The sequence below is a fragment of the Pelophylax lessonae genome, assembly GCF_965119305.1.
Source record: "Pelophylax lessonae genome assembly, chromosome: 8".
NCBI classification, from domain to species: Eukaryota; Metazoa; Chordata; class Amphibia; order Anura; family Ranidae; genus Pelophylax; species Pelophylax lessonae.
The window spans coordinates 19,265,305-19,284,357 of NC_138775.1; the positions used below are offsets into that span (position 1 = coordinate 19,265,305).

The following is a 19,053-nucleotide window of genomic DNA, read 5'->3' on the forward strand; positions in this document are numbered from 1 at the left end:
GGGGCGTGTCATTGGGAGGCCGTTTAAAAACAGCCTCCCGAAAATTCAAGTCCGCGCTGCAGCCGTATATAGGCTATAGCGCGGACGGGGGGAGGTTAATATTATCCTTGTTGGATGTGATGTTGCAGTATTGAAGCCTCAGTGTTGGTTGGTATTATCATCAAGGTCAGGATCTCACATATGTTGGATGCCATCTTTATGTAATGAAGCTTCAGTGTTGGTTCTTTTGGTATTATCACAGTCATAATCTCAAATATATATTGAAGCCTTATTGTTGGTTAATATTATCATCATCATGGTCACAATCTTACAGATATTGAATGCCATTTTACTGTTTTGAAGCCTCGGTGTTGGTTGGTATTTTGATCCTGGTCAGGAACTCACAGATGCTGGATGCCATGTTGCTGTGATTAGTAAAAGGTCAGACCTGGCCACCATCCTGTCTGTATAATATCTGTCTACTTGTACCACTTACTGTCGAACTGTACTTCTACCTTCTACTGCTCAAAAAAATGAAAGGAGCTATTTGAAAACACATTACTGTAGATCTCATCTGGGAAAAATAGCTGGATATCTATACTGATATGGACTGGGTAATGTGTTAGGATCTATACTGATATGGACTGGGTAATGTGTTAGGAATGAAAGGATGCCAAATCCTTTGATGGAAATGAAAATTGTCATCCTACAGAGGGCTGAATTCAATGACAGCCTCAAAATCCAAGGGAAAAAATGATGCAGCCCATTTTGCTGAAATTTCATTGCAGAAACTCAAAATGGTACTCTGTAGTTTTATGGCCCCCACGTGCTTGTATGCATGCCTGACTACATCCAGGCCTGCTCCTAATGAGAGGACGGATGGTGCCCTAGGGTATTTCCGCCCAGATCTGGGAGCAGGGCATCACTGAGCTCCTGAACAGACTGAGGTGCAGCCTAGCGGCATTAGATGGACTGAAACATAATGTCCCACAGGTGTCCTATTAGATTTAGGTCAGGCGAACGTGGGGGCCATTTAATGGTACCAATTCCTTCATCCTCCAGAAACTGGCTGCATACTCTCACCACATGAGGCCTCGCATTGTCGTGCACCAGGAGGAACCCAGGACCCACTGCATCAGCGTAGGGTCTGACATTTGGTCCAAGGATTTCATCCTGATACCTAATGGCAGTCGGGGTGCCATTGCCTAGCCTGTAGAGGTCTGTACGTCCCTCCATGGATATTCCTCCCCAGACCATCACTGACCCACCACCAAACCGGTCATGCTGAACGATGTTACAGACAGCATAATGTCTGTCACATGTGCTCAGGGTGAACCTGCTCTCATCTGTGAAAAGCACAGAGTGCCAGTGGTTGACCTGGCAATTCTGGTGTTCAATGGCAAATGCCAATCGAGCTCCACAGTGTCAGGCAGTGAGCACAGGGCCCACTAGAAGACATTGGGCGCTCAGGGCACCCTCACAAAGTCTGTTTCTGATTGTTTGGTCAGAGACATTCACACCAGTGGCCTGCTGGAGGTCATTTTGTAGGGCTCTGGCAGGGCTCATCCTGTTCCTCCTTGCACAAAGGAGCAGATACCGGTCCTGCTGAAGGGATAAGGACCTTCTACGGCCCTGTCCAGCTCTCCTAGAGTAACTGCCTGTCTTCTGGAATCTCTTCCATGCTTTTGAGACTGTGCTGGGGGACACAGCAAACTTACTGGCAATGGCACGTATTGATGTGCCATCCTGGAGGAGTTGGACTGCCTGTGCAACCTCTATAGGGTCCAGGTATGGCCTCATGCTACCAGTAGTGACACTGACCCTAGCCAAATGCAAAACTAGTGAAAAACAGTCAGAAAAGATGAGTAGAGAAAAAAAGGTCAGTGGCCATCACCTGTAAAACATTCCTGTTTTGGAATTTGTCTCATTGTTGCCCATCTAGTTCACCTGTTGTTAATGTCATAAACACCAAAGCAGCTGAAACTGGTTAACAACTCCCTCTGCTACTTAACTGACCAGATCAATATCCCAGGAGTTTGATTGAATTGATGCTATAATCTGATTAAAAAGTGTTCCTTTAACTGTTTTGAGCAGTGTATTATATTATTACACTTTATATTCCATCCTGAATATTTCTGCAGCATCCTGCACACACATTGCATACACGTCTATATAATTCCCTGGAGTTTATATCGACATTCCCGCACTGCGTAGTTCTTCAAAGGGTATCCAGGAGGCAAATGGTCTCTGATCAATCAGATCCTGTCTGTCATTTCTCCAGTGGCAGATAGGACATAAAAAGAAACACCTGATTGGTTGTGGAGAAGATTAATTTCCTCCAGATTTATAAATGTAATCTGTGACTGATGAGAAGAGTGATAGGAATGTTGAGTCGCTCCATCCTGTGACATCACTTTGTTGCCTCTTTCTTATTTATAGCCTCCGGACACTTGCCTGTACAGCATGGAGAACCAGCACTATACGTACTTCCAGCACAGAGACATCCAGAAGATGCCAACTTCCCAGTGTTATCAGGAGATGGATCTATACAGTGTCATACCATAGAGGAATCACCGAAACCACAGGCATGGCGCCACTCTCCTGTACAGCAAATATTCAACCCTAACAGACCGATAATTCACCAGATAAAGTAAACCTGTGGGAAGCATTCATTTTATGTTGTTTTGATGGATCTTCTGACTGCACATACAGTAATAGATATCTATAGAGCTGCGGTCATACCTGGAGGATCAGTGATAGGAGCTGGCTGTCACTTTGTCAAACGTGAAATTTGGATAAGCCAATTTATATCTGCAAGAAATTAGCCTCTTGAGGTTCTCTAGGAAAGAGATAGCAGTAGGGGTGACAACAACATATAATGTACAGTGGCCATCACCCCCAATGGCTCAGGAATATCCCTAAGGGGCAGTTCCTGAGGATACGAAGTTTCAGTCGTTTCTGGGAGGGATCTACTGTTGAGGAAGAGGTCTATTGTTGCTGGCTGCTGGAAGATCTGTTGTTGCTTCCAGGGGTCTATTGTTGCTAAGGAAGGGGGCGGTATTTTCTTGTAGGTGGTCCATTGTTGCAGGGGGGGGGGGGTCTATTCTTCCAGAGGGTCTGCTGATGCTGGCTGCGAGGAGATCTGTTGTTGCTGCTAGGGAGGGGGGTGTTTTGTTGTGAGTGGTCCATTGTTGCTGGCTGCAGGGGATCTATTCTACTGATTTTCTTGTTATCATTAATAAGCTCAATACAAATTAGTTAGTACCACAAATGTTACTGTATTATCTAAAAGGAAGATTTTGGGAGGTGGGTAATGGGTGGAACCAAGAAACGGTGCTCAGAGGTGGGTAGGGGCAGATCTTGAAAAGGGGGAGTTCCTGCACCTATTCTCTATGAAAAAAAGCCCTGCATAAGACCCACCCTTAGCAACAATAGATCCCCTGCCAGCAACAATAGATCTCCCCAGCAAAAGACCCCCCCTGCAATAATAGATTCCCTCCAGCGACATTAGATCCCCAGCAACGGGCATCAACAGACCCTGCCGCACACCTCCAGCACCCCTTGCGATTACATACATTCAGTCCTGGAGGTGCCGGAACTGCGTTCCCCCGCGTTCCCGCTGAGAAAAAGCCCTGGTTCATATATAGAGAATGCCCATCGTTTGGTGATCGTGTTGTTAAAAGGGTTCTTGATCCATCTACGAGACCCACTATGTTTTGGGATAGGAGTGTTTTTTTCTCAAGCCGGAGGTGTGTGTCTTGCAGGCAGGTCACGGATAAACAAAGAGGCAAAACATCCTTTATTTCAAGTGGGAATGGGAGAACTTTTGAAATAAAGAAATTTATTTCATGCCAGTCCACACATGTGGTATACTGTTTAGAATGCCCGTGTGGGATGATGTATATTGGTCGAACCAAGAGGACGCTCTCTAAGAGAGTATCAGAACATATTACTAACATTAAAAAAGGGTTTGAAAACCATAGTGTTTCTCTCCATTTCAAACTGAAACATAATAGGGATCCGTCTGGGCTCAAGTTTTGGGGTATAGACAAAATTGATGCCTCTTGGCGTGGTTCCAATCTGGTAAGGGAACTCTCCAAAAGGGAAACCTATTGGATATACCTCACCGATTGTATGTATCCCAAAGGCCTTAACTTGGAATAAGATGTTAATTGCTTCATCAGTGATAATTGATTTTCAGTCCTGCGTTTTATTGTAATAATAATACATTTTTTTTTATTTATTTTTTATTTTTTATCTTCATGTGAGGTTTACTCTTTTTCTATCTTTTTATCTGATTATGTTTATCAGATTGAATATATTATTGATGTATTATTTTAATTTTATCTGTTTAGGTCCTTTTACAATGGGCCATAATTTTATTATGATGATCTTAATGAGTGCCTATTCGAGTATGGGTACATTATGTATTTTAATGTACTGTATATCGGTATATGTTGATAGCTGCATCTATACTAATTGTTGAACGACCGAATACAATCTTATGAAAGAAAAGAAAAAAGGAGGCGCAAACACCTAGTGCATTACCAGTGGTCACCGTTAATAAAAAGTTTTAATAAATGCCAAATGCATACTCACAGATTATTAAAATCGTGTTACAAGAATCCACCACACGTGAACTGGAACATGTCCTTGTAGATAGGACCGCTAACGCGTTTCAGGAGTCAAGCTCCCTTCATCAGAGCTGGTCTTATTAGCAGCAGATCAAAATATATATACTCTAGCTTTGAGTATGCATGTTAAAACTTTTTATTAACGGTGACCACGGGTAATGCACTAGGTGTTTGCGCATCCTTTTTTCTTTTCTTTCATGCACTTATGTTGGAGTTCCCTGCCTGAGGAGAGCAGCACGCCAGTCTTTCCCATCGGAGTGAGCGATTGGCTGAATTGTTTGTTTGGAATACAATCTTATGCCTGTCTGTGAGTGTGTGGAGTATAACACACACCGCTTATTATGGGCTGCATTGATTATATGATGTATTCTGCATTATGCTTTATAGCTGTGGATTGTTTTTATATTTTTATATTTGTGTTTATATTTATGTAAAAACGATGGGAGATGACGGATGGTGTGTGACCTATGGTAGATCTCTTTTTCCACAGCATAATTTATACTATTATTTGTTGGGGTGTACATTTGCAATCCTAACCTCTAGTATAAGTTGGCCAGTGCTTGAGGGAAGTTTTGTGTTTTTTTATTGATCGTTCTGTGAATGGGGTACATTCCAACACGATCTGCTTATTGATGAACTCCCATGAACCTATTCACATGCCTGGGGCAGGCGTTCATGTTGGCGTGACGGATCCCCCATAAGGGCTAAGCGATTGGCGAGGAGGGAGATAAATTGCAGGGGTTGATTTGCATGCCCACGCCCTCTGTTGAAGTCAGCCAATGACGAAACGCGTCAAGCGTGAGCACGCTATCACCCCAACATACTACACGCTGTCGGTGGTTACGGAGATTTTTGAGCATCTCCGAGCAAGGATAGAGCGGGGCCGGGTCACAGGAAGTATCCGAACATCTCCGAGCGCCGCAGTCACGGACTTATCTGAGGATTCACGGCCAGGGACGGAGCGGGTACTGGTGAGATCTCAGCCACCCAGTATTTGATCATCTCCATTCGTTTGAATGCTTTAGCCTTGTATCATTTTATGGCATGTGAGTGCAATGTGATGGGGATGGGGCTGTCTTTTTAGTCAATAAATTAGTTGTATTGGAATACTGCCCTATGAGCGTTTTTCCTCTTTATACACACACATGTGATGCTGTTGGAAGTGCTGCAGTTATCATTGGGTATATTTCCCAGAGAGAGACTCCTGAACATCTGCCGGTGTATGTTACTAAGTGGAGTGATCCGGAGTTTATGGTCTCATATTTAAGGCTTATCGATCTCCGCCTTTGGTGAGTGTTGACTGCCTAGGGGGTCACGTGGTGCGGTGGAAGTTCTTCTAAATATCTCTTCACGCCGTGGACGGTGATTGGTCATCCCTCTTGAGCTGTTATAATGGACTTTGCATTTCTATAGTGCATCTTTCTTACTTACCAATATATATTGACAGGGCTTTTTTTCTCAGACAATAGGTGCAGGAACTCCCCTCTTTCCGAGGTACTCCGTTTCTCTGGCCCTACCCACCTCTGAGCACCATTCCTTGGTCCCACCTCCGAGCACCATTCCTTGGTTCCACCCCTACCCACCTCCGAGCACCATTCCTTGGTTCCCCCCCTCTACCACCATTCCTTGATTCCATCCCCTACCCACCTCCCGATACTGCCCTTTTAGACAATACAGAACCAAATATAATTGTGTGGTGCTAAGTAATTTGTATATAATTTGGGAGTGATAACAAGAAAGGTAGTAAAATAGATCCCCTCCAGCCAGCAACAATAGATCCCCCTAACAATGGAACAATAGACTCCGGCAGCAACAACAGATCTCCCTACCGCTAGCATCAATCAACCCCTCCCTCAACAGTAGATCTCTCCCAGCAAAAACGGACTCCCCAGCAACATAGAACCCATCCCCAGTAACAATAGATCCCCCACCAGCAACAATAGACCCCCTTGCTAAAATATATCCCCTCCAGTTAGAGTAGATCCCCTCACAGCAAGTATCAATAGACCCTGCAGCACACCCCAGCACCACTTACTATTACATAGAGTCAGTTCTGGAGGTGCCGGAACTGCGTTCCCCCGCGTTCCAACTGAAAAAAAGCCCTGTATATTGATGTCCAATATATATTTATCAGCGCTGCTTACATGGCTACTTTTCTGTCAGGACTGACATTTGAGGGTATTCACATCTGTATTTATCATTTTGGTTTCATTAAGGCAGCAGCTATTATTTTGTAATATTTATTGTTTTAGTGTTTATATCGCATATTACATTTAGCGCTGGATGATTGAGAAATATAGTCCTTCGGTCCATTATTCTCATTCCTTGTTTCCTGTTTGCTGCTTTCTGTTTCCCCTGTCCCCTTCACTTGGCCATGTAGAAGCATTTACACCACCGATAAGGTCTTTCCTGTGCCCTCCGATCTTACTGCCTACATGAAAACTCCAAATCTCCCAGAGGCTGGAGCATGTTAGAATCATAACATTGTTCAGTGCATGCCAGCTATTTGGTCACAATGTTAGGAACACCCTCTTTGACTGTGCAGAGCATTATGGTAGGTTCATACAGACATCAGATACCTATACTAGTAATATTTCAAATGTATTCAATGGTTCTTTTTCCTCTACAGTCCTCCGCTCTACCAGCTGAGCTATCGAAGGAACTTCAATGGTTCTTGAAAGGGTTAAAAAAGACTGAAATAATGTACATAATTAATAAACTGTACATAAAGCATTTTCAAAAGTGCCGACAATTTATGCACCTCTTTACATACTGTACGTTCACATCAGTCCCTGCCCCAAGCAGCTTACAATCCAAGGTCCCTATTGTTGTATATTTGTTAGAATCTCTGTATTGCCATTTTAAGAAAAAGTTTTGACATTTCTGCTTTAGGAGCTTTCGGAGATAGTAGGAGAGCATACTTGCCAACTGTCCTGTTTTTGCCGGGACAGTCCCGGCAAATAGGAGCCTGTCCCGGGTAATTTACATTGTCCCAGCAATGTACTTATTTACACTTTGCACTGTATTTATATTTACATTTTTTGTATGGTCACTCCTGAGCACATTTCACACTTAAGAATTGCAGGGAATTGTGATGAGAATTTTAAACTTTAGGCAGAAGTAGTGCAGCTGAATGGGAGAATTATTCCAACTCTGCTACTTTGGCCTCAAGTTTAAAATTCCCTTTTCAATTTCCTGTAAATCTCTCTTTATTGAGTAGACCCTAAAATCTGATGATAAGTAGGCAGAGATTAATTAGGTGAAGTGGGCGGAGCTTTAGGGAAGTGGGTGTGGTAAGTAATTGATAGCTGTGCTGCAAAGTGTCCCTGGAAATTTTTTTCAAATGTTGGCAACTATGGGAGAGGTTGGAGCATGAAGTTTGGTTCTCAGTCTGTCTGCACTGCTGAGACTCAACAGTGGAGAAGAGGACACCTGAACCCTGTGTGTAGCCTCCAGAGATGTTTCTGCAGCAACCTGGAGAGCCTGTAATACCTTGGGATCTCTGATATGAACAGTTTTCAATCTACTGACTAGCATGTGGCCTGGATGGGGCTGACCTTAGAGACAGAGAGCATTGCTGTTTAACACTGTAGGCTCCAGGGGCTGACTGTCAACTTTAAAAACCGGAGACCCATGGTGCAGCAACCCAGCCCCCCTTCCACTCTACCTCTTCCCTGTCTCCTCCTGACCCCATTCCAGGCTGAAACTCCGCTCTAGGTACTCTCTACTCACGGGCCGAAACCGGGTTCCCAACCTGGCCAGCAGGGAGCAGTTGGGGGGAGCTAGGACAGCTGAGGCGGGGCTGTCTGGAGGAGGAGAGCCTCAAGTGGGGCTGGGAACTGGCCTCTTCTCAGACACAGTTTACACCATCCATGCTGGGGAGAGGCTTGCGCTCTGTCCTTGTCTTCATCCCGCACTCAGTAGGTCAGCAGTGGGGACTTTTTACTTCTCTTCACCAGGAATCCTTTAGGCATGTCTGTGGCAGAAGCGGTGCAGCCTTTTTACAGGATATCAGAGTTGCCCGGGGGGCAATTGCCCCCCTGCCCCCTGGCCCAGTCCTCCCTTGGTAGGTTCAGAATCTTATAGGATTTTATCAACTTTGGGAGCAGATTCTTCATACACAGCTGCATTACAAGCCCTATAACAGTATTTTAAACCAGCCAGAGTTTGTTTTCACAGTTGTGGTCAAAGCAAGGTAGAATCTATCTGCCACTATGTTGTGGGCTTAAAATTACAGGCATTTTGCTGCGCCTGGGGAGCCGCAGGTGCCCCATGCATCTTTCTATACAAGTAAATGGGTGTACATTGTTGTACTCTCGTAAACGCTAATGCTTTAGTGCATTGGCGCCTACCCAGGCTGTACACGGCAGCTGTAGTTCCCCAGATACAGGAATGTTATGCCAAGCACATCCTCAACTTCTCACCGTAGGTGAGGCCTCAGTATTCAGTGCCATTCTAAAAAGCAGCTATTCATCCCAGAGCAACCAAGTGCCATTTAAAAATGGTGCCTAGGCTAAGCGGCTTCTGTGGCCCGCCGCTGGATTTAGTGCTGGAATTAGGGGTTTTATCTGTGAAAGCTGGAATCTAGTGCTAAGCTCAGAAGCTGACAATCAGTTCCTGGGCTTCCGATCGTGCTACACAGCCTTTCATAGGAGTTAGGTTGAAAAAAGTTTTATGTTCTCTTGCACTTGCATTTTGGTGCAATAAACAATTTTAAGGAAACCTGATTTGTTGATGTTTTTTCCCACTTTTTTAATTTACCTCATTTTTTTTCATAAATGAATGGTTGTTAGTAGAAGAATCCTCTTTGAAACAAATCAGGTGTGCACTGTTGTACCCACTTCTTCACAGTCACTTTCACCTCATCTTCAATGCTGGTTTCCCATTCTTTAAACTTCTTTATCCATCTGTGCACATTGTTCTTGTCAATGGTGTCATCTCTATAATCATTCTGTAGCCTTCTGTGAATGTCGGATAGCCTGGACCCTTCCTTCTTCAAGAACTCAATGACGACTCGTTGCTTCTGCTTGGAATCCATCATAATATAGAGGAAGAGATACTCTACCATCATGTAATGATTTCTATTGGCGGCCCTGAACGAATGGATTACAGCACGACCGGGGATTATTCTGGAGTACCACTAAACTGGAAGAAACCATACTAAACAGCTAAAAACTAGAGTCAGCAACATGTTGCCATTCCTGGAAGTGACATTATCAGGAGGCCAAATGTGATGTGATTGGATGCAGATTTATAAGTTACTGGCAGACAAGCGGGCACTGTCGTCCACACCTGGTGGACCTGCCCAAAAGTAAGACGATTTTGGATTCGCACCTACAATTTTATCTATTCCTTGACGCAGGTTAACTTGGTAAAATCTCCCCAACAAGCCCTTTTGGGTAGACAGATCGAGGGGGCATCTAAACATACTAAACGCCTTATAGCTTTTATATTCACAGCTGCTAAAATTGCAATCGCTCGCTCCTGGCGCACTGCTGTAATACCGCTTGAGCTGCTCAAAGCTAAATTTACCTGGATCATGATAAATGAACGGATGGTAGCGCTACTTAATGATAAAATGCGTTTGTTTGACAAGACCTGGGACCCTTGGCTCAGATATCTGGGGGAGTGCCACTGTTCCCTCGGGAGATAAGAGTTGTAAATGCCCCTGATTGGGGGGGGGGGTGGACCTGGATGCTGACCCCTTTCTACCCGCCGCTACTGATCTCTTCTCCTACTTCTTTCTTTGCTACTGCTTTTGCTCTTCCGTGATACCTGGCTTCTTTCTTTCATTTCCTTTTCATTTCTTTCCTCTTCCCTTCTCTCTCTTTATTTTATTTTATCCTCATTTTATAACTTTCACTCCTTCCAGTGCACTGACAGATGGCAAATGCCTCCCCCAGTTTGGTGTGCGATGGTGGGATTGGGGGTTGGGGGCCACTTCCCTCCTGGGGCGCAGTGTGTTCCCGTAAGGGGCCCCGGGGGGAGCGGGGGCCGGGCCCGCCGACCACCCATGTGGCTGATTGGAGGCTCTATTTCTACCTTGACTTGAGTCACCATTCTATGGTTTACTTTGTTTACCTGGTTTTTCTTATTCCTGCGATATTAATATTTATATTGTTCTAATTCATGTTTTGAGGCTGCTATGCTATTTCTGCCATGTATGACTGAGCCCTATGGGCACACTTTGCACTGTTGTAAGTTTTGTTTACTTTTTCATGAAATCTTAATAAAAATTATTGGAAATTATAAGTTACTGGGAGCTCTGTTTGTGCGGATTAGAAGAATTATCTGAGGACTTCTGAAATAATAATGATAATAATAGATTTTGGTCTCGGTGTAAAGGAGACGCCTCCTCATACAGTAAGTGACTTCTCACATTTGCGATTTCTCTTCCTAAGATCACTTCCTGAGCAGAGCAGAGGCTGGCGCAATGAGTGTGCATGTCTACTGTCGTGTGCAGAGATGATGGGGGCTGTGCATTTTCTGCTGATCCTGGGGGCACTGCCAGGTGAGAGCCGGGGCTCTGTGCATGGAGGCAGGGTGTTCCCACTATATGGGGGTCTGAATGTGGGGGCAGGGTATTCCCAATTTATATGGGGTTCTTTATGTGGAGGCAGGGTGTTCCTACCCTATATGGGGGTCTGAATGGGGAGGTAAGGTGTTCCCATTCTCTATGGGGGTTTGTATGAAGGGGCAGGGTGTTCCCACTCTATATGGGGGTCTGTGCATGGAGGCAGGGTCTTCCCTCTCGATATGGGGTCTGAATGGGGAGGTAAGGTGTTCCCATTCTCTATGGGGGTTTGTATGAAGGGGCAGGGTGTTCCCACTCTATATGGAGGTCTGTGCATGGAGGCAGGGTCTTCCCTCTCGATATGGGGTCTGAATGGGGAGGTAAGGTGTTCCCATTCTCTATGGGGGTTTGTATAAGGGGCAGGGTGTTCCCACTCTATATGGAGGTCTGTGCATGGAGGCAGGGTCTTCCCTCTCGATATGGGGTCTGAATGGGGAGGTAAGGTGTTCCCATTCTCTATGGGGGTTTGTATGAAGGGGCAGGGTGTTCCCACTCTATAAGGGGGTCTGTGCATGGAGGCAGGGTGTTCCCACTCTATATGGGGTCTGAATGTGGAGGTAAGATGTTCCCATTCTCTATGGGGGTTTGTATAAGGGGCAGGGTGCTCCCACTATATATTGGGGTCTGTATGTATGGGCAGGTTGTTCCTATTATATATGGGGGTCTATATCAGGGGGCAGGGTGTTCCTACTCTATATGGGGGTCTGCATGAGGGGGCAAGGTGTTCCTACTGTATATAGGGGTCTTTGTTTCTAATCTGTATTGGTAGCTGAATGTGGGGGCAAGGTGTTCCCACTCTATACAGGGGTCTGAGCATAGGGGCTGGGTGTTCCTACTCTATATGGGGGTCTTTACATGGGGGCAGGGTGTTCTTACCCTATGTAGAGTTCTGTATCTGGGGGCAGGGTGTTTCTACTCTATACAGGGGGTTTACATTTGGATGTAGAGTGTTCCCACACTATATAGGGGTTTGTGCACATGGGGCTGGGTGTTCCCACTGTATATGGGGTCTGTTTGTGGGGGTAGGGTGTTCCCTTTCTATACAGGGATCTAAACCATATACAAGGGATAGAGTGTTCCCATTCAGTATGGGGTCCATGTGCAGGAGCAGGGGGCCCAGTGTCATACACAAGGGTAGGGTGTTCCTTTTCTATATGGATAAGGGAGGTCTGTGTATGTTGGCAAGAACTTATAACTCTATTTGGGGTCTGTATTTAGGGGCAGTGTGTTTCCATTCTGTATTTGGGGTTTTCTGCATTCTAGAACTCTTTCAAAAATACATTCATGTCGTTTCTGCTGCTGTATGCGAAATCAATAAGTTACAGGTATCAGTCTCTGCTCTCTGCCAGGATTTTTTTTACAGACAATCCATGTATGGCAGACTCCAGTAATATGGGCCACAGAGGGCGGTTCGGTCACCTTACCGTGTGACTACAGAATCATCGGAGAGAACGCTTCCATCGGGTCCTACAAGTGGTACAGACACATAGTGAGGAGTGGATCGGAGGTCTCTGAGAATAATAAGAATTTCTCTGGAAGATTCTCCAGAGTGGACACCAATCATTTCATCCATGGACAATCAGCCGCCATCACCCTGCACAGTGTGGAGTTGTCAGACTCCGGGATGTATTTCTGTGAAGTTACATTTCAGTACAGCCAACAAATATCCGGAGATGGAAATGGGACGTTCCTCAATGTGAGAGGTGAGATCTGTATTTACTGTCCTGGTTGTGTAATTATTAATATCTGATCAACAATGAGATGACTCTTCAGAAATTACAGTATATTTCATATTTGATATCTTCTGGAAGGTCATCTTCCTGTCTTATTTTCTTAAATATGAACAATTTAACAGAAAAAGCTAAAAAATCCAAGGAAAAAATATCCATAGACATGAAAGATCCCATTCAGAGATTAGCTGGAGGGTCTCTGAGGGGTCAGCAACATCCAACCTCCCCATCCAACTGTACACTGACCTCAATCCGTCTTTCAGAAACACCCAATAAAAGACAAGTTAACCTACAACTACACTACAACAAACCGATCAGAGAAAGAGAGAGAGAGAGGAGAGGCAGAGAGAGACAGAGAGAGCGAGGCAGAGAGCAGTGCCATCTTAAGAGCATTAAAGGGCCCCGGGCAATGCAGTGCACTGGGGCCCCGCCTACACATTCACCCGCGAGACTAAAAATTCAAATTATCAATAAGGTGATATTTATTGTTACAGCAGTGCCAGGCTAATGACAGCTTCCACGTCCAGCGGCTGGGTCCGGTGAACACACACGGATGGGAGTCAGACTCAACTGTCCTGTGTGCGCCTGTTCCTGTGGAGGCAGACAGGCATTGCTGCAGTTATGGGCTCCCCCTCCACGGCCCAAGTGGCCTGAAAGCAGCACAGGGCCGACAGGCGTTGCCACCTGCTAAGTTCGGCAGCGGGATGCACACGGGAATCGGGACTAATGCTTGGCTGGGGTTGGGTCATTGGGCAGGTGGGGCCCTCCCAGGAAGTGGGGCCCCCGGGCAACTGCCCAGCATGCCCATTTGGTAAGATGGCCCTGGCAGAGAGAGACAGAGAGACAGAGAGAGACAGAGAGAGAAAGAAAGAAAGAAAGAAAGAAAGAAAGAAAGAAAGAAAGAAAGAAAGAAAGAAAGAAAGAAAGAAAGAAAGAAAGAAAGAAAGAGAGAATGATGAGAGAGAGAATGAGAGAGAGAGAGAGAGAGAGATATGAGAGAATGAGAGAGAAAGAGAAAGAATGATGAGAGAGAGAGAGATACGAGGTATGAGGGTCATGATCATTACATCTTAAAGCGGAGTTCCAATCAAAAGTGGAACTTCCGCTTTAAGTGCTCCTGAGCCCCTGACATGTCACATTTGGCATGTCATTTTTTTGGGCGGGGGAGCGGGTAGTTTTGACAGGTACCCGCTCCAACTTCCTCTCGGGCGGCTCGGGCGGATGTTCTCCTCTCCCCCTCCCTCCCTGCAATCTTCTGGGACACGTCAGAGGTCCCAGAAGATTGCCCGCCCATGCAGGACGCGCAGCGCGACTCGCGCATGCACAGTGCGCACCCGGCTGTGAAGCCGCAAGCTGTCACAGCCGGGTGCCCACATTAGAGATGCCAGGGCCACGGGGAGAAGACGAAGTGAACCGAAGCTCCCGCCGGCCGCATAGCTGGACCGCGGGACAGGTGAGTGTGTGTTTATTAAAAGTCAGCAGCTAAACTTTTTGTAGCTGCTGACTTTTAATAAACACAAAAGCCAGTAGAACTCCGCTTTAAAGCATTGTTTACCCTAAAAGAAAAAACTATTTGATCCTGTTCCTTAAAAGCATGTTATGCAGCACAGTTCTCATGCTGTGTAATTTGGCCCCCTGTTTCACCTGAATTACCTGGCTGTTCCTGCCTGGTTCTGCCCTTCCCCCTGTAAACTGACCATGGGTTATCATGGCTGCTGAACCCTGACACCGTGGTCAGTTTACATGCCTCTATCATTCGCAGCCCTGCTCTGTCCTGCTCCCCCCACCACCAACCCTGCCTGTCAGCTTGTGCCAGTGAACGCCCCCTCCCCTCCTGCTGCTGAAATAACTTTATCATTTTTTAGGCAATCCCCTGTGTTAGATAATGCAATCTCTCCTCTGTGTGCTTTATTAAAACAAATGCCTCTGTATACCTTATTTCCGAGCGCCGCTCGTTGCTCACGTGACCGGCCACCACTCTTCTCCTCTCCTCCCCTCCCCTCCTCCCGACTGACATCAGTGGGGGATTCTCAGCCCCTCCCACTGTAGCTGTCAGATCTGGAGAGGAAATGGCAGGCAGTCATGTGAGCGCCACGTGGCGCTCGTAAATAAGGTATACAGAGGCAGTTTTTTAATAAAGAACACACAGAGGAAATATTGCATTATCTAACACAAGGGATTGCCTGAAAGTGATGAAGTGGGTTTAAAACCACTTTAGGTTCCAATCACATCTTGGCGTCCTAAATCACCGAAAATCGTGGGACCCCTGTGCGATTCCTGTCACTTCCAATGGCAACCAATGACTGTGCGATTTTGCCACAATTGTAGTCCAATGAGTTGTGGTAAAATCGAGCAAACAGAATTGCGGGACAAGTACAAGAACTTCTTTTGGGCAACAGGTGTCTCACGATTCAGTTTTTGCAATTTTACTGCGATTTGTCGGGTAACAATCGCTGCAAAATCACGCCACGATCGGGTGCCATTGGAAATGACGGGGATCGCACTGGCATCCCACAGTTTGCCGTGATTTCCCGTGACACCCCAAACGCGGAGGGATTTTGCTGCTATTGCCACCTGACAATTTGCGGTAAAATCGCGCAAACAGAATCACGAGATGCCTGTCGCCCAAAAAAAGTACAATAACTTATTTTGGGTGAGAGGCGTCCCTGTTTGCGCGATTTTACTGCGATTCGTCGGGTGACAATCGTGGCAAAATTGCGCCGTGTTTGGGGTGCCATTGCAAGTCACAGGAATCGCACGGCGTCCCGGCGACTTGCAATGGTTCGAGATCGCGACAATTCCGCCTGCGATCTGAGACGCCTATATCTGAATGGAGCCCATAGGGAATAGAAGGTCTGAGGGTCCTGATTATTACCATTCACATATAGGCTTTGCAGATCACGGGCAGAATTTCTGTGATTCTGACCGCGATCCTGAAGCACTGCAAGTCACCCGTGCGATTGCCGTGACTAATGACACCCCAAATGCGGCACGATTTTGCCGTGATTGTCGCCTGACAAATCGAGGTAAAATCCCGCAAACAGAATCTCGAGATGTCTGTCGCCCAACAGAAGTACAAGAACTTATTTTGGGTGACTTATTTTGGGTGGCAATGATTTTACCGCGATTCATCGGGCGACAATCTCAGCAAAATCGTGCCGCGTTTGCGGTGCCATTGCAAGTCACGGGAATCGCATGGGCGTCCCGCGACGTGCTATGGTTCAGGATCGCTGCAATTTTGCCCGCGATCCGAGACGCCTATATATGAATGGAACCCATAGGGATTAGAAGGTCTGAGCGTCCTGATTTTTACAATAAGGCTGCATTCACACCTGAGCGTATAATTTTCAGCCTTTTTTTGGTGTTTTTCATGCATTTTTTCAGGCGTTTTTCTGGTGTTTTTCAGGCGTTTTTTTTTGCAGTTGTTTGGAGACAGGCATTGACATCTAACAAAAATGCTTATAATTTGCTAAAAAAGAAGCTCATGTACTTTTTTGAGATTCAGGCGTTTTGCTTCAGGCGACAAAAACGCTCATATATGAACAGGGGGCCATTGAAATGAATGGGATTTTGCCTGTTGGGCGTTTTGAGACTTCAGAGATGAGTGTTTGAACAGGGCCTAAGGAGAGAGGAAAGGCTGTAGAAGGTGTGTAAACACGGGCATCCACATACGGGGGGCAATTGCCGCCCCCGGAATCTCAACTTCCACTTTAAAGGAGTAGTCTGAAGCAAAGTGTTTCTGGGGGAAATAGAGCATCACACAAAGTTATAACACATTCAAATATACTCACGTTTTCCTTATGGTCTTCTTCCCGGTCTTCTCCTCGTTTTTCTCTCCGGCCTGAAGCTGGGTCTTTTGATGACGCTCGACTTCTTTCTTCTTCATCCGCCGCCATCTTCGCCCGGTGACTCATCGATCCCAGGAGTCACTGCGGACTGCGTCGGCCTCCACGCCCGGAGTCGAATACTCCCCCTGACCTAATTTATGCATATATGCGCTGAGCTGAGCTGTCATTGGCTCAGCTCAGCAAACGCCGATTGGAGCGCTGTCCTCCAATCAGCGGTTATGTACCGCGCATGCGCACGTCCGACCGTAGAAAAATCTACGGATAGTAAATTTCTACAGAAGTCCATTGTACGCTTGCGTACTATGTACGCTTATTCACAGCACGTCTTGCTCCTTTCTCCCAGCGTAGGGAGACAGTATCTTATTACATAGCAACAGCTATGTAAGGTTAGTATTGGTCACTTGTAAAGTAATCAAAGTGTTAATGAATATTAAAATAAAGGGGATTCCTTACATATGTAACCCCTCCTTTTGACTATAAATGTGTTTTTAAAACAATAAACTTTCATTGTGGACTGGACTGGAATATTGCCAACCTTGTGGGGGGAATTATACTGCCAACCTTGTGGGGGGAATAATACTGCCAACCTTGTGGGGGGAATTATACTGTCACTTGTAGTTTTTACTTAGATCTATGCATCATCTCAATAAATAAAGAAATATATATATAGATATAGTGAAATGCTGCATATATCTAAGTAAAAACTATAAGTCACAGCATGCCCGTACAGTATTTTTATGTATGGGCATGCTTTGACTTGTAGTGTGCACCTAGATGTAGGCAGCATTTCACTATATATATATATATATATATATATATAAACATATAATAAGTTTTAAAACTACAAGTCACAGCATGCCCATACATAGAAATACTGTAAGGGAATGCTGTGACTTATAGTTTTCCTCTTGAGGTAATAAGCATTTCAATATAAATACATATAATGAAATGCTGCTTACATCAAGGGGATAACTACAAGTCACAGCATGCCAATACAGTATTTTTATGTACGGGAAAGCTGTGACTTGTAGTTCTGGATAAGGGATGGTTGGGGGACTAACATGGAAAGGGGGTATGTGTATTGTACTTTATTTTACCATTATGGGATGGTGATTGGTGCACAACTTCCGATCCTTCGGCCCGCTGCTGCTCCGGCACTACAACCTCTAGCGATGTAAGCTTTACATGCTCATTGGAGCTCGGCAAGCCAATAGAAGAGGACGTATTTTACGAGGCGGGGATAGGGAAATAGGTGCGAGAGGAGGGGGCGTGTAATATTATAATTTAGGGAGGGGGCCGAGCGGAGGAGTCACAGGGGGAGGGCAGGAGATTACCGGAAGAGATGAGCGGGCATGCTGGGAGAGGTAGTTTTATCATGGCGGCCATAGAAGAAAACCCGGAAGTGCTGAAAACTTCGGGAGGGAATAAAAGAATAACCGCTGGGCCGATTTTCTTGAAAGTGGCGACATTGAAAAGGTATTTCAATTGGCTAAATTCTGGCATTTTGTGGAATGGGGCTTCAGACTACTCCTTTAAAGTAGTTGTTAAGCTACTTTATACTATCCTGTCTGATCTGTTTATTAATCCTGTGTGCCCCTGTGTCTGTGTATGTGTTTTAAAAAAATAAGCCGTTCTTTACCAGTTTTTAGAGCGCCGATCGCCGCTCACGTGACCTACCAGCTTTCTCCTCTCCCTCTCTGACAGCTGCCTGCAGCAGGCGGGGCCGAGGATTCCCCGCTGACATCAGTCGGGAGGGGAGGAGGAGAGGCCGAGAGGAGAGAGGCGGCGGGTCATGTGAGCAGCAAACCCAAAACAGAGAGTGTCAGCTTTGCTTTTGCATCAGGTTTCTCAAACCTCTGATGCCTGCGCTTTATGTGATAATGACTAAGCCCCTCCCCTTCATGACATTGTTGAAAAGGGGCGGAGCATGGCTGACCTTAAAATGATGCCCCTCGGAAAAATTTCTGCAGACGCCCATGTGTGTAAAGTTTGAGGTGTGAGGTTCTGAGGAGATGTGCAGTAGATAGTTTATGTATTTATTGTTGTTTGTTTCCTGTGTTGTTTGTTTCCTTTGTTGTTTGTTTCCTGTGTTAAAATTTGGGTTTTGTTATACGTTTCTATTTTTTGCTGATTCATTTTTCCTGCCCGGGGGGACAACACAGGAAACATCTCACACAGTCTTTGAAAACAATATAAAATGCGAATGTTTAGCTGACATGCTATGGAGAGAAGGAAACTAACAAGGTATTATAATGCATTTTTCTTGTCAAATTAGTTTTATTGAGTTT

At 45.5% G+C, this 19,053-nt stretch overlaps 1 protein-coding gene across 1 annotated transcript in view; it reads left to right on the forward strand.

The window, feature by feature from the left end:
- Positions 1–2,659, forward strand: part of LOC309561270 (uncharacterized protein) — a 45,760-nt gene extending 43,101 nt beyond the window's left edge. The window contains exon 5 of the mRNA XM_082265082.1: positions 2,419–2,659. Within this exon, the coding sequence (XP_082121208.1) occupies positions 2,419–2,633 (215 nt within the window). The 3' untranslated portion in view covers positions 2,634–2,659. The remainder of the gene's footprint in view (positions 1–2,418) is intronic.
- The last annotated feature ends 16,394 nt before the right edge of the window (positions 2,660–19,053 follow it).